The sequence below is a fragment of the Podarcis liolepis genome (assembly GCF_965112155.1).
Source record: "Podarcis liolepis genome assembly, chromosome: 17".
Classification (NCBI taxonomy): Eukaryota; Metazoa; Chordata; class Lepidosauria; order Squamata; family Lacertidae; genus Podarcis; species Podarcis liolepis.
This window is the reverse complement of record NC_139571.1, coordinates 18,585,329-18,599,701: the sequence shown is the minus strand read 5'-3', so window position 1 is coordinate 18,599,701 and position 14,373 is coordinate 18,585,329. Positions and strand designations below refer to the sequence as shown.

General features: G+C 46.1%; 1 protein-coding gene across 4 annotated transcripts in view; it reads left to right on the top strand.

The window, feature by feature from the left end:
* CCDC171 (coiled-coil domain containing 171) overlaps window positions 1-14,373 on the top strand; it is a 209,797-nt gene that overhangs the window by 77,857 nt on the left and 117,567 nt on the right. For all 4 annotated transcript variants that reach the window (XM_083482216.1, XM_083482214.1, XM_083482215.1 and 1 more), the window contains 2 exons: window positions 2,061-2,249; window positions 13,328-13,835. In XM_083482216.1, the coding sequence (XP_083338342.1) occupies window positions 2,061-2,249; window positions 13,328-13,835 (697 nt within the window). The remainder of the gene's footprint in view (window positions 1-2,060; window positions 2,250-13,327; window positions 13,836-14,373) is intronic.

Below are 14,373 nucleotides of genomic sequence, written 5' to 3'. Positions count from 1 at the left end.
CTCTAGACCAGGCATAGGCAAACTCTGGCCCTCCAGATATTTGGGACTACAATTCCCACCACCCCTGACCACTGGTCCTGTTAGCTGGGGAATTGTAGTCCCAAACATCTGGACGGCCAGAGTTTGCCTATGCCTGGTCTAGACCCTACTACCTCTTGTAGTGGTGTTGCGTCCTTTGCTTTTGCCCGGGGCGTACTCGCAGGGCAGGACGCAGAGGGTGAACACACACCCTGCGCCAGCCCTTGCCGCCCACACCACTGGGTGGGCATGGGGCACAGAGGGTTCACGGGGTGCAGGGGTGGAGCCTGGCCAGCCAACGCAGGCCCTGGTGTGCTCACAGCTGGGCAGCCATTCAGAGACCCCTGATGGCAGGCTGGGAAGGACGGGGATCCCTGTATGGGGACGCCTGGTTTCTGCCCTCTCAAAATCGTGTCGTCAGAAACACCATAGCCAGACACTAGAGAGACCTGTCAAGAGTAATCATGGACCAATGGTACCAAATAGTATGGGAAACAGTCTTATTAGAAAAACTAACCAATAAACTGGACGCTGGTGGTGCTGTTGGTTAAGCCACAGAGCCTAGGACTTGCCGATCAGAAGGTCGGTGGTTCAAAAGCACCGTCAAAGTGCAAGTAGATAAATAGGTACCACTCTGGCGGGAAGATAAAGGACGTTTCCATGCGTTGCTCTGGTTTGCCAGAAACGGCTTAGTCATGCTGGACACATGACCCGGAAGCTGTACACCGGCTCCCTCGGCCAATAAAGCGAGATGAGCGCCGCAACCCCAGAGTCTGCCACGACTGGACCTAATGGTCCAATAAACTGAAACTGATACGGGGACAAATGGAAGAAGATGCCTTCACCCCGGTACAGCTCTCCTTTATCACATACACAGCCCAACAAGAAAAGGACAAGAATCCACCAACAGCATACAAATCAATATGGCTAACCTGATTCAAAAACACTCACTCACACGTGAAAACAAAGTTCACTACAGCCAATCAAAGACAGCCAAACACACCCTAGGCCAGGGGTCAGCAAACTTATTTAGCAGGGGGCCGGTCCACTGTCCCTCAGACCTTGTGGGGGGGCCGGACTATTTTTTTGGGGGGGGGAATGAATGAATTCCTATGCCCCACAAATAACCCAGAGATGCATTTTAAATAAAAGCACACATTCTACTCATGTAAAAACACCAGGCAGGCCCCACAAATAACCCAGAGATGAATTTTAAATAAAAGGACGCATTCTATTCATGTAAAAACACGCTGATTTGCAGACCATCCGTGAGCCGGATTGAGAAGGCGATCAGGCCAGATCTGGCCCCTGGGCCTTAGTTTGCCTACCCATGCGCTAGGCCAGCGGTTCTCAACCTGTGGGTCCCCAGATGTTGTTGGACTAAAACTCCCATCATCCCTGAGCTCTGGCGTTGCTAGCTAGGGGTGATGGGAGTTGTAGTTCAACAACATCTGGGGAGCCACAGGTTGAGAACCGCTGCCCTAGGCCAACTTCTCTCACCACCAAAGGAACACAAGCAAATAGTCAAGAGGACCCGTACAAGCGATGCTGACACAAAACCCCCACACATACATTAAGTAAAATAGAAACATCGCCACCCAACTCCACCGCCCTCACCATGGCCCCCTCCACCTCTTCCCCCCTTTTGTAAACCAGGAAATCGTTAATAAAAAATACGTTTTTAAAAAACCCCATGTATCCAGATCGTGGCCCCCCTGTCGTCGTCCCTACTACACCCCTGAGCTCCTGGCTTGTTTCTTTCACTAGCGTGGGTCTTTATGCTGAGTCTTTTGGAAGATAAACCGATAGTGAAGCCTGCGTACTAGTTTATTATCGGAATTTTCATTTGTGCAATGTGAGTCAGAACTCTGGATGTAGTTGGCTTTTCACTGTTACCAAAGAACTCTTGATTTCCCCCCGGGTCGTGGGGTTCGGCCCACGATGTTGAATACTTTTCCAAGTGCCCTGGTTTAAGTTAGGGCTGGGAATATACCCATAAAGAATGCTAAACAAAGATTTTCTTTCATGCTATAACCATGCAGATATCTCACCTTGAGTATGTTTGTAAGAACAAGTCTGATACGATGAGGGAGCTTCAGCAGACCCAGGAAGACACTTTCAGCAAAGTAGCGGAACAGATGAAAGCTCAGGAAAGCTGTTGGGTGAAGCAGAAGAAGGAATTGGAACAGCAATATTCTGGGCTCCTCGGGGAAGTTCATGCAAGGGCACAGGTACAATATTTCTGCCAGGAAACCATAAACTTCTAAAAGTATTCTTTAAATATTTAGTATATTATTTCAGTGGTTTGGGTTCCAAACCAATTTTAAATTGCTTGGGAATATCTGTGTGCTTAAAGAAATGATTTTCTTTCTCTCTTTTTGGTACTATTAACTTCTACTTTCTTTAGGAAGGTTATGAATTTGTGTGAAGGCATTCCAGAACTTGCATTGTTTAATTGGATCCTGCAGTTGTATTTCCCATTTAGTTACCATGCGAAAGTTACCTGCAGAGTGAAAACATTGGCTTCTTTGTGTTATTACGCGGAGCACCAGATGCTTTCGCCTCTTGGTGATTGCTCTTCCTATGGTGCGGTAGAATTAAACTTATTGAAATTCACTTTATGCTGAACTGCGTATCAGGCATCGGTTCATAGGCTAGTTGCCGTAACAAAAGGTGGTTAAACGCATAGAAACAGCCTGCACTCTTGTGAGCGAGGTAGCAAGATAAAGTAGTCTTGGCATAAGCTATTTATCCTAGCTAAAGGTGATGGTACCCCAAGGAGGCCAGTATCTGTTGGACTATATTTTCTGAGTTTATGAACACTCAAAGGCCGTTGACTGTGGCTTTTGTTGTCCTCTGCCCTAAGGTGTAAAGAAGTATCCACCATGATACTGCAACAAGAGTTAATTTGTAAATCTTCCGTATAATTAATATTCACTTAATATTCATTATTAAGGGTCTGCAACAAGAGTTAATTTGTAAATCTTCCGTAGAATTAATATTCACTTAATGCTTTGTTGGCAGAGTAGCTCAATTGCAGCTAGGAAGCCCAAATTCTTTCCTTGAAATTAGAACAATGTCCAAACACTTGTTAAAATATTCAAAAGTGTTGACTTGTAGAACATATAGCTAAAGAAGTATATATGCAAAGTATTTACATTTGTGTGCTTATCCAGGCCTACAATGCCGGAATCTCAGCTAAAGCACCCGTGGCAGATGGCAGTCCAATGTCTGCTTAGAAACCTCCAAGGAAAGAGTCCACCACCTCCCAAGGGAGCCCGTTCCACTGTCAAACAGCTCTTCCCATCTTCTTTCTGATGTTTAGTTGGAATATTCTTCTATGTAACTTGAATCCGTTAGTTCAGGTCCTACAATCAACAGCAGGAGAAAACAAGCTTCTCTGTCTTCCCTTTAGATATTTGTCTCAGGAGTTCAGCCTACACTCTAGTAGGACCCTGGCAGAGACACATGCCCGACTGGCATGTTCCCTACCTCCCGGTCGATCGTTCGGGAGCTTCATAAGCCGCCTTCAGCCCGAACATCACAATGACCGATGCCAACAGACATTGGCACACTTGGGGATCCACAGAGTTTGCGCATCATACGTTAACAGACCTCAGCAACTCAGCATTTTGGCTAATCTACTTTATTTACATATAAACATACATGGAGCATTGCAACATGGCTCCCTCTCTCTCTAGCATCAGACAGCAGAGAGAAAAAGAACAAAGGACAATAGTCCCACTTCATGGAACACAGTAACACAAACATCGTGTCTCTGTCAGTTCTCATTCTGTGGAGTCATAACATACACCATCATGAGATAGACTGAAATCCCATGACTGCAATCATGGAGCAGGAATTCTAACAATTTGAATAGACATGGCGGTTGCATCTCATCTGTCTCCTCTTTTCCAGGCTAAGCATACCCAACTCCCTCAGTCATTCCTCATTTGGTTTCCAGATCTTGATCTTCTTCAATTTGTATACTGCTCTACATCTGTAGATTGGTTTCCCTCCTCTGCACATGTTCTAGCTTGTAGAATATCCTCCTTCTCCCATTCTTGGGCATAGTTCTTGTGCGAGTGGGTGGTCACAGACCCGATCCAGGCGCTCTTGGAGGAAACTGGTTTTCTAGATCCATTTAGTCCATTCCCTCATTCACACCCTCTTTCATGAGTGGCAGCTCCCACCCCCTCTTAACGTATCCTCAGGTTAAGAACCTGTGGCTGCCTGATCCCATGCTCCTATGCTCCAGCCCCTTAGACTCACAAAAATAGGATTTTTGTTATCCTATTTTTTTGTTATCCTAGGATTTTTAAAGGTTATCCTGAGAGGACGCAGAGTTGTGCGATGCATTCCCCACTTAGAAGAAAGAGGAAACGTTGCTGCAAGGCAACAGCTTTGAAATACCCTGAGAAATGCTCAGAACCAAACAACTTCCAGAAAGAGATTGTGGCATAGCCTTCCTTGCGCTGTTCCACAATTGGGACATATTTTATGTCCCCAGCTGTCAAAAACCACCCAGCACATTAGCAAGCATTCTAACCTAGCCTACTCCTGATGCATCCTTTTTTAAAATTTATTCTGAATTTTAGATTAGGGAAACACTCAAACATTCATTTTCCTCACCTCAATTCTGAAGTCATGCAGTTTTGGAACATCGGAAGCCAGTGACTTAGTTGTAGTCTAGCACCCTTTCGGATTCTGTATAGGGATGTGTAGGAATATCACCATCCAGTAAACACAAAACAGTGTTTTAATAAAACCATTACTGTAGCATAGTGATTAGGCAAAGATCAGGGAACTTCTGCCGTCTAGTTCAAATTTCACCTTGGCTGTGAATCCCCGGAGTCAGGCTTGTCAACGCTATGGGGCTGAGGCCTCTACAGCCCCCCAATGTCCACAGAGATGGGGCTCAGCCCCCCCCCCCAATCTTGAGGGGGAAGAGGAGGCGTGGTGGGATGTTGCCCTGACATTGTGCAACCTTGGCAGGATGTCACCCTGGGCCGGCCAGCACGGCCTGGAGCGCAAATGTCTCATGGCTGGGCTCTACCCATGTGACAGTCATGCATGACGTCCGTGACGTCATGTGCAGCTCTCCCCCCAGTGTTGGGCGCAACTCAGCACCTTGTTCCCTGCGTAGTCTTGGCTTATCTTCCAGGAATAATAGCATCCTATCAACATTTCAGGGTTGTTTGATAGATGATAGAGATTATTTACTTGACCTGAATTGAGCACGTAGGTGCTGTATAAATACTAAGCATTGCTATAATATACTGGCTCCCAGTATGTTTCCGAGCACAATTCAAAGGGTTGGTGCTGACCTTTAAAACCCTAAATGGCCTCGGTCCAGTATATCTGAAGGAGCGTCTCCACCCCCATCGTTCAGCCCAGACACTGAGGTCCGGCTCCGAGGGCCTTCTGGCGGTTTCCTCCCTGTGAGAAGCCAAGTTACAGGAACCAGGCACAGGGCCTTCTTGATAGTGGCACCCGCCCTGTGGAACGCCCTCCCACTAGATGTCAAAGAGAAAAACAACTACCATACTTTTAGAAGACATCTGGAGGCAGCCCTATTTAGGGAAGCTTTTAATGTTTAATAGATTATTCTATTTTAATATTCTGTTGAAAGCCACCCAGAGTGGCTTGGGAAACCCATCCAGATGGATGGGGTATAAATAGTAGTAGTAGTAGTAGTAGTAGTAATAATAATAGTAATAATAATAGTAATAGTAATAGTAATAATAATAATAATAACTACACAAGGCTTGGGAACTTGTATCCCTCTACAACCTGCTGGGACTCCAGCTCCCATCATTTCCAGCCAGAGTGCCCAGAGGTCAGGAATGATGGGAGTTGTAGTCCAACAACATCGATAGGCCACCTCCTTTACAAACAACTATCCCGTTTTGTGGATATAATCAGAAGCACAGGTACACAGGCAAAAAGATATTTACATAAAAACAAATAATGCGATAGTGAATAGATCTATTGGGGGGGGGAATGAGACTCGTCAAATAGAAGGGTTGGGGGATTCTCTAGGGCAAGGGATGCCCCTCCCTTTGAAGAATTGACTTGCTTTATGAAGGAGCAGGACTGTTATCAGAAGAGGTGAATTAGTTGAAGACTATCATGTGTTCAGTGGAATCAAAGTGAGGGTTGTAAGAGAGGAAAATAAAATAGTTGAAATAAAGTGAAGTCCTTTGAAGCCCAGGTGTCATTAACTCTCCAGTTTGCAGTCTTGTCTTCTTGCCAACATAAAGGATAAAGACCCAGCAAGAAACAGGATAAAATAGAGTTGTACTCTCCAGGGGAGTGACTAATTTTTTTAAAGGGTTCTTGAAGTCCGCAGAGTGCCGTAACCCAGGGAGCCACCTCTCAAAGCTGCTCCACTCCATGAAGTCGGGCTGCCAGTCTTTCAAGGCACAGAATCTCGCTGTTCCTTTCAAGAAATTGTACTTTTAAGGTTCTGAGGAAATATTAGAAGCAACGTAGGTTTGGGCACAAAACAATTACAAGCTGCTGAAGGGGGGAAAAACGCAGCCTGTGCGTCTACATTTATATGGCAAAGGAAGGAAGATTGCTGTACAGTGGATGCTCGGGTTGCGAATGTGATCTGTGCGGGATGCACGTTCACAACCTGCAGTGTTCGCAACCCGTGTCTGCGCATGCACGGGTTGCGAATCGGCGCTTCTGCGCATGCGCAAACCACCAAAACCCGGAAGTAACCCGTTTAGGTACTTCTGGGTTTCGGCGGTCCGCAACCCAAAAATCGCAACCTGAAGCGTCTGTAACCCGAGGTATGACTGTACTTTTAGATAGATAGATAGATAGATAGATAGATAGATAGATAGATAGAGTGATACTTGGCTGTGATGGGATGATGAGCTGCTTGTGCGTAAAATAGTAGTCCCTCAGAGTTTGTTCAAGCCCACAAACTTCTGTCTGTGACAGAGCCCCTCAGACATGGCTGCTCTAGTCACTTGCAGATTCCGACAGTGGTTGTTTTCGGAATCGTTTCCAGCATAAAAGTTCCTTAACGGAAACACGTCTTCTGGACTCGCGGCGTGACAGTTTCCGGCGAGGAGTGGGTCTCCCTATGGGAGCTTCAGATACCCCCCCACTGTTCTCGCTGGACGTGTCCCTGAGCCCTCCCTCCTGCTCGCTTTCCCTCAGAGATCCACCTCTCCCCCTGCTGGTTCCTGCTTCAGCTGCTGAGTCTCTACCAGCGTCCGTGAGCCCTTCCACCACCTGTTCCTCCGATGGCAGTTCCCTGACATTGGCCTACTTGTTTTGGATAACAGATACCAGCTGAGCTTTTCTTTTTGACTCTATATGAGTTTATATTTGCCTTCTTAAATTCTGGACATTTCACCTCTGAGGGCCAAGATCCGTGAGTTTTTTGTGTTTGCTTCCTCCCCCACCGCGCTTCCCAAATTCAGTTTACCTTTTTCCTACTTTCCTTGCTTTCCTAGAAGCAAAAATCAGTTGCTAATAATTCTGTAGTTTCTGGGCTGATGTTAAGGTTTCATTTTGAAGTATTTTGTTAAGTGCGTTTCCAGGATTGTAGGGATTAATTAATGTAATTAGCCCTTGCATTTTTGCCTAACGGGAAATACTAATATCGGTTCTGCATAAGATTTTGCATACATTATTCATGTATGTGTATATAGCCAGAGATTTGGGTGTTTAGTATGCTCTTTCCCCATGACTTGACACCTTTTTAAACTCTGGTTGTTGGTTATTTATGCAGTCCCCATCACATTTTTCACTTATTTTGGAAGATCTGTTAGTTTTTAGCAACTGGCCGCCTTCAGTGTTCCTTCTCCCTCTCCCTTTTACAACGCACATGGTATTTTCTTCCAAAAGACACAAGCAAGCTTTCTTGAACAGCGGTTGCGTTGACACAGCAACTGAGAACTGCAGTCAAAATACATGTCACTATGAAGATTGTGTCGGTTGTTTCGTATGGATGAGTTGCTTTAAAGCAAGCAGATGTGCTTGGGTTTAATCTACATCATTTGCTTGTGGAACCTTCGGTCGTTCCAGTGCCAATCTCATGTGAAAGTGGTTTCCAAATTAATGTGAGTGTTGTGGGTTGCAGATATCTGCCCAGATTTAGTTCCCGCAACAGCCATGGCTTCTTAAATGGGGGAGGAATTAGCCACACACCCTGTGAGTTGCATCCAGCACTGTCCACAGAGAGTACCTTTAACGCAGTGGCACCTCCCTTCTCCTCTCCCTTTGCACCCTCTAAATCTGATCTGGAGGTCCTTCAACTCTCTGGAGCAGATTTTGAGGGTGTGCAGGGGTGACGGCAGTTGCAGAGGAGAGGAGGAGAAAGTTCCATTGTGTGGCGGGTTCCTGCATCCCACCAGAAGAAATAAAGACACAAGACACAATAATTAAGGTTAATGGGCAAAAATTGGCCACAACTTTATTGGTTGCAGGTGATGAGCGGTATTGGCTTAGGCATTGGTCCTAATCAACTATCCGGCTTCAGACCGTCTGTCTGAGAGGCCAGGAAGGGTTAACACCAACAGGGGGAGCCCTGCTGGTGCACATCAACTAGGCACTCCCCCGGGGTCACCGCTCAGGGGCGTGCCTTGGGCCCTGGCCTCCATAGGCTTCGGACGTGGCCATGCCCCCCAGAGTCCTTTACCGGACTACCCTTCGCAACTGGGGGAGGTGATGGCGCTCCCCCCCATTCATCTACATAACACTACCGCAACCAATGCCTAACTGCCAAACCATGGAAGTTGTGATGATTTGCTACGAGGTAGGCAAAAAAACCAAATGGCTGGTGCCAATTTACCAGGTGGAAAAATTCCTACTAGGCCCCTTAACGGCGACCAACCAAAGTCCATAGCAAGGTCAAAGGAGAAACCTAAAGGGAGGGAGGGTGGGAAATTCCCCAGCTGATCGGCAGCAAAGAGGAAGCTCCTCTGCCACGCTTGCCTTAAAGGTGGCAAGCCACGCCCCCTGAGCCAGCTGATAGGCTGGCCAGGGGATGATGCGACAGAGGATTCCCCCTGTACGCGCGGAGCTGGGAGCCAGCCTCCGTGCGGGTGTTGGGGGCGCTAAGCCCACAACACCACCTCCTCCCTAGGGTCGGAAGTGGCTTTGCACAAATGAAGCCTGCCTATTACAAGTCAAGAAAGGCTTAACCGCCTTAAGATCTCCATGGAGAGCTTTCTCTGCAATTCTCTTTTGACAATTCGGTTGATAGGGTTGCCAAAATGGAAGCAAGGAAACGGTCATTCAAGAGAACTACCTGTTTTAAGCGTTCAATGGTTAATTTACTATTGTAATAATGCTTCCTTTCTGTGAGTTTGAGTTATGCGAATTTTCACTTCCACTCGCATTTCCGTAATTGCAAATAATGTTTAAAGATGCAGGGTATTGGAATGCAGCTCCCATCAGCCTCAACTAGCGTTGTGGCCAAAGGTCAGGAATGATGGGAGTTGTAGTTCAGCAGTATCTAGAGGGCACCTGAGACGGTAAAATATTCATTTTCCATTCCGCCAGCGTAGCTTAGATAAAGTAGATAAATGTATTAATAGTCCAGGATGCTGATTCAATAGAAAGGCAAACAGTTAGCCTGTCTAGTGAATTGGCATTCAGGGCCATGAATGAATTTAACTTATGCAAATACTGCATACAAAGCTTTTTATTATGTTGAAACTTTGCAATAGGCATCTACATCCATGCTCACTTTCATGGATTGAACGAGTTAGAGGTGTTGCATGCTCTCTCTCTCTCTCTCTCTCTCTCTCTCGCTCTCTCTCTCTCTCTGTGTGTGTGTGTATCACAAAGCATTACTGTGACTTCAATCTCACAACACTTATTATTCAGTCATTAATTTACGTACCGTATTTTTCGCTCTATAACACGCACCAGACCATAACACGCACATAGTTTTTAGAGGAGGAAAACAAGAAAAAAATATTCTAAACGAAATAGTGGATATATGATTTTTGTGGTTCATGCTGTGGCCACAGACATGTGATCTGACAGTGAGTTTGGAGTAGCCCAATGCAAAAATCCTGAGGATCCATGTGGATTCATGCTTTGTAACCACGGAGGAGGGAAGGAAGGGGAACCATGGATCCTCTGCTCACGACTGCAGCAGATCCCCCCCGCCACCCGCAGGCATTCGCTCCATAACACGCACAGACATTTCCCCTTACTTTCTAGGAGGAAAAAAGTGAGTGTTATGGTGCAAAAAATACGGTACTTGTCCGAATTAAGTTTTTGAGCATTTATTGGAATAGCAGGTATTATGTATGTGAAGAATAAAGCAATAAGTGATTGATCAAATAATACAAAGAGCGTTCTCTTGAAAATACAATTCTGCCCGAGACATAATTAATCTGTGAATATATAAGTAGGGGGTTGATTGCAAAGTAATTAAAAGATCACCTTTACTTTCCCCTTTCCAGCTGCTGCCTATCTATTTCTGTCTCTCCAGGTTTTCCCTAGTTTACTATTCTCTTTTGCTAAACTAACTTAACCCAGCCATGTGTCCTGTTCTTGTCTTTAAAAAACAAACACCAAAACCCTAGCATAATTGTTCTTTAAGCCATTGACTTTGCTCTTGGTCATCGATAAGATGGTTAAGGATTACTACACTATTGGCCTGCGTTACCATATTTTTCTGTGTATTGGACAAAGTTTTTTGACTCAAAAATCATGTCAAAAAACTGAGGCCGTCCAATACACGGATAGTGGCATGTGGGGGAAGAAGCGGTGCCCCGCCAGCCAGCCGGTTGGTGGGAGCGCAGCTTCCCCCGATGCCACAGTGAGCGGGGAGCAATCTGGGGGGTGTTTCCTGCCCACAGCTGCATGGGGGGAGAGGCTCAACAACTTTGGGCCATCTCCCCTCATTTTCTTAAAATTGAGTCCCCCCCAAATGGGGTGTGGTGGTCTTATACATGGGGGCAACTTATGGATGGATAAAATACACTAGTTGCTATGTTAAGTTGAAAGCTGAAGTCAACACTTGCCCTGGCTCTTAGCGCCAGGCAAAGAAGTCAAACTCCTAGTCCGGCTGCTGTCAAAGGCTTTAATGCATAATGCAGACCAGTACCCGGGCAAGGGGCAGGTTACAAGGTAAGGCAGGTACATATGGTATACATTTGGCCAGCAGTAGAGCATTTGCCCCCGCTGCCCAGGCCAGGTGTGCTCCCGAGGGGAGCGTGGTGCAGAGAGTGCCCTCCCAGACACGGGATAGCTGCTTGGGCGCCCAGGGCGGCGTAAATGCCCTGCAGCCAGGGGTGGAGTGAGCCGCCCATGGCGGACATTTGGTGTGCTGCCTGCCCGCGACTCCCAAGCCTCCACTAATCTGTCAAAATGAAGGGGGAAGGTGGGGAATGCTGTTGGCAAAGCGGCGCAGCTCCCCCCTTTACCCCAACGGTTCAGGGTAGGCTTGGGAGTCGTAGGTGGGTGGCACACCAAATGTCACCCCCCTCAGTGAGGGCACCCGGGGTGGTGGGCATCTGGGGTGGTCCGCCCCCATCACCCCCCTTCCTGTGCCCCTGCATTTTGCTAAGCACAAGTTGAGATGTTGATCCAACAGGTGACACGACGGCTGCATCTTCTAGCACAGCCTCAGTATAGGAAGTAGTCGAGTTTAGGGCTGGGCGCTATATCGTTCAAAACCAGCTTGAAGTCCGTATCACGATATCGGTTTCATGATTTTTTTTGTGACTTGGCAATATATCACGAACCACGATGTGTGTTAGGGCTGGGCGATATAGATCATCCAAAACTAGTTTCAAGTCCATATCGTGATATTGGTCTCATGACTTTTTTTTTGACCCGGCAGTATGTTGTGAATCATTGCTGGCGTGACATTTATTTATTTTTTAAAACAATCCTACTGAAGATTTTTAGTTCTACAATCCAAAGGCATTTATAAAAAAGGTAATAAGAAGCAATATATCAAAAAAAGAAGAATACAAAAGAGGAAGAAAATACAGTGGTGCCTCGCAAGACGAAATTAATCCGTTCCGCGAGTCTCTTCGTCTAGCGGTTTTTTCGTCTTGCGAAGCAACCCTATTAGCGGCTTAGCGGATTAGCGCTATTAGCGGTTTAGCGGCTATTAAAGGCTTAGCGGTTTAGCGGCTAAAAGGCTATTAGCGGCTTAGCGGCTTAGAAAAAGGGGGGGAAAGGGGAAAAAATCGCAAGACTCGCAAGACTTTTTCGTTTTGCGAAGCAAGCCCATAGGGAAATTCGTCTTGCGAAGCGCATCGAAAAATGGAAAACCCTTTCGTCTAGCGGGTTTTTCGTCTTGCGAGGCATTCGTCTTGCGGGGCACCACTGTACAAAATGGCATACTCATGATCGTTACAGAACACAATGATATAAAAAAGAGAAGGGGGGGGACACAGAAATAATAGCTAAGATAATGGAAAAGAATAGAAAAATAGATAAAAAGAACTCCCTCCTCCCTATCTGACAATTATCTATAACAACAGTTATTCAAAATATTTAACATTTGCATTCCAGAATAGCTTTTTCCCATTTGCAGGATGTAACTTTCCCCAAATTAATTTCCCAAGCTCAGCCATTAACTTTTAGTCACTCAGACAGTGCAATATGGCTGTTGTAAAGTCTTTCTAGTAATCCAAATTAATATTTATCCAGTTTCTATACAGTGGTACCTCGGGTTACATACGCTTCAGGTTACATATGCTTCAGGTTACTCCGCTAACCCAGAAATAGTGCTTCAGGTTAAGAACTTTGCTTCATGATGAGAACAGAAATCGTGCTCCGGCCGTGCAGCGGCAGCAGGAGGCCCCATTAGCTAAAGTGCTGATTCAGATTAAGAACAGTTTCAGGTAAAGTACAGACCTCCGGAACGAATTAAGTACTTAACCTGAGGTACCACTGTATAAAATTTATTGTAAAGCCCTTTTAAACAGTTGCTGGTGTTATGTTTTAAGGACAGCGCTGCTTCTCTTCTTCCACTGATGAGCATCTTGACTTTTATAGGTTTGGAATATGAGATTAGGGCTTGGTGTTTTGTTTTGTTTTGTTTTGTTTTGTTTTGTTTTGTTTTGTTTTGTTTTGTTTTGTTTGTTTTTAATAAGCAGCTTCACTTTCATTGGCTCTTTAGCGAGCTCATAATTTTGAACATGCCTTTCCAGAGCTTGGATTTAATGGGCTGGTTACAGAGCGATGCAGCAGCTTTGGGGCTTTGATGTTCTGGAGTTTGCCATGTGCCCTCTGCCATTTCTCCCGATTTATAAAGAGGCTGCCGGTTGATTCCGTTCCTTGAAACCCATATCTCCTCCCATATTTGCAGAAATATCAAGAAATGGCAGAGAAAGCCAAGGAGAAGTTTGCCGCCGCCGAAAAGAGGCAGGAGCAGTTGCTCTTTGAGAACTCGCACTTTAAGACCATGTTGACTCAAAACCAAAAAGAGCACATGTCTCTTCTGGCGGCGTGCGCTCTGCTTTCCGGAGCCTTGTATGCGCTCTACAGCCGCTCGTGCGCCTTATCGACCCAAAGGGACTTCCTCCAAGATCAAGTCAACACCTGTGACATTTTCAAGCAAGAGATCCGGACTCTGGCCAACGTTTTGTCCGAGGCCGAGGAAAGGAAGCCGAGCGACGGCCAGGCGAAGAAGCAAAAACATGGCGGCAGCATGATCCACCTCTTCCGCAAGGGCGTCATAGCCGTGCTGGCAGCCAAAAGGCTTCAGGTCTTGGGCCAGTCCTGCAGCTCTCTTTTCTCCTGGGTGGACAGCTTCAGAGAAGGCATAGGAATCTTAGTCTGTGCAGGAGACTCCAAGGATGTGCAGAACCTGTCAAGTAAGATAATCAGCCGGTGATTTATATGTTTGGTGTCAAACTGCACTTTCAGTACTTAAATAACAATTATATTATGCCAAGGCAATGGGGGGCATAGGCTTTATAATTTGAGGGGGGAAATTATGTTTAAGCTGTTAGACCAAATTTAGCGTGTTAATTAAAAGAGCCCCAAGCCCCCAGAGACGGTGTTAAATACACAGGAAACACACACACACCCATCTGAACTGATGGTAAACTGAATCTGAATTGACTGTGACCCATTGCAGACCTGATTGTGTTTAGGAAATGCAGAGTACGCTTTCCATGTGGGTTCAGGTCAGGCATAGGCAAACTCGGCCCTCCAAGTGTTTTGGGACTACAGCTCCCATCATCCCTAGCTAACAGGACCAGTGGCCAGTGATGATGGGAATTGTAGTCTCAAAACATTTGGAGGGCCAAGGTTGACTATGCCTGATTCAGGTCTCCATTCCGTGGTTTCTTGTTCCGTAGTATGGCGTAGCATGATGCCTGCACCTGGGCAAGCCATGGTTAACACAAA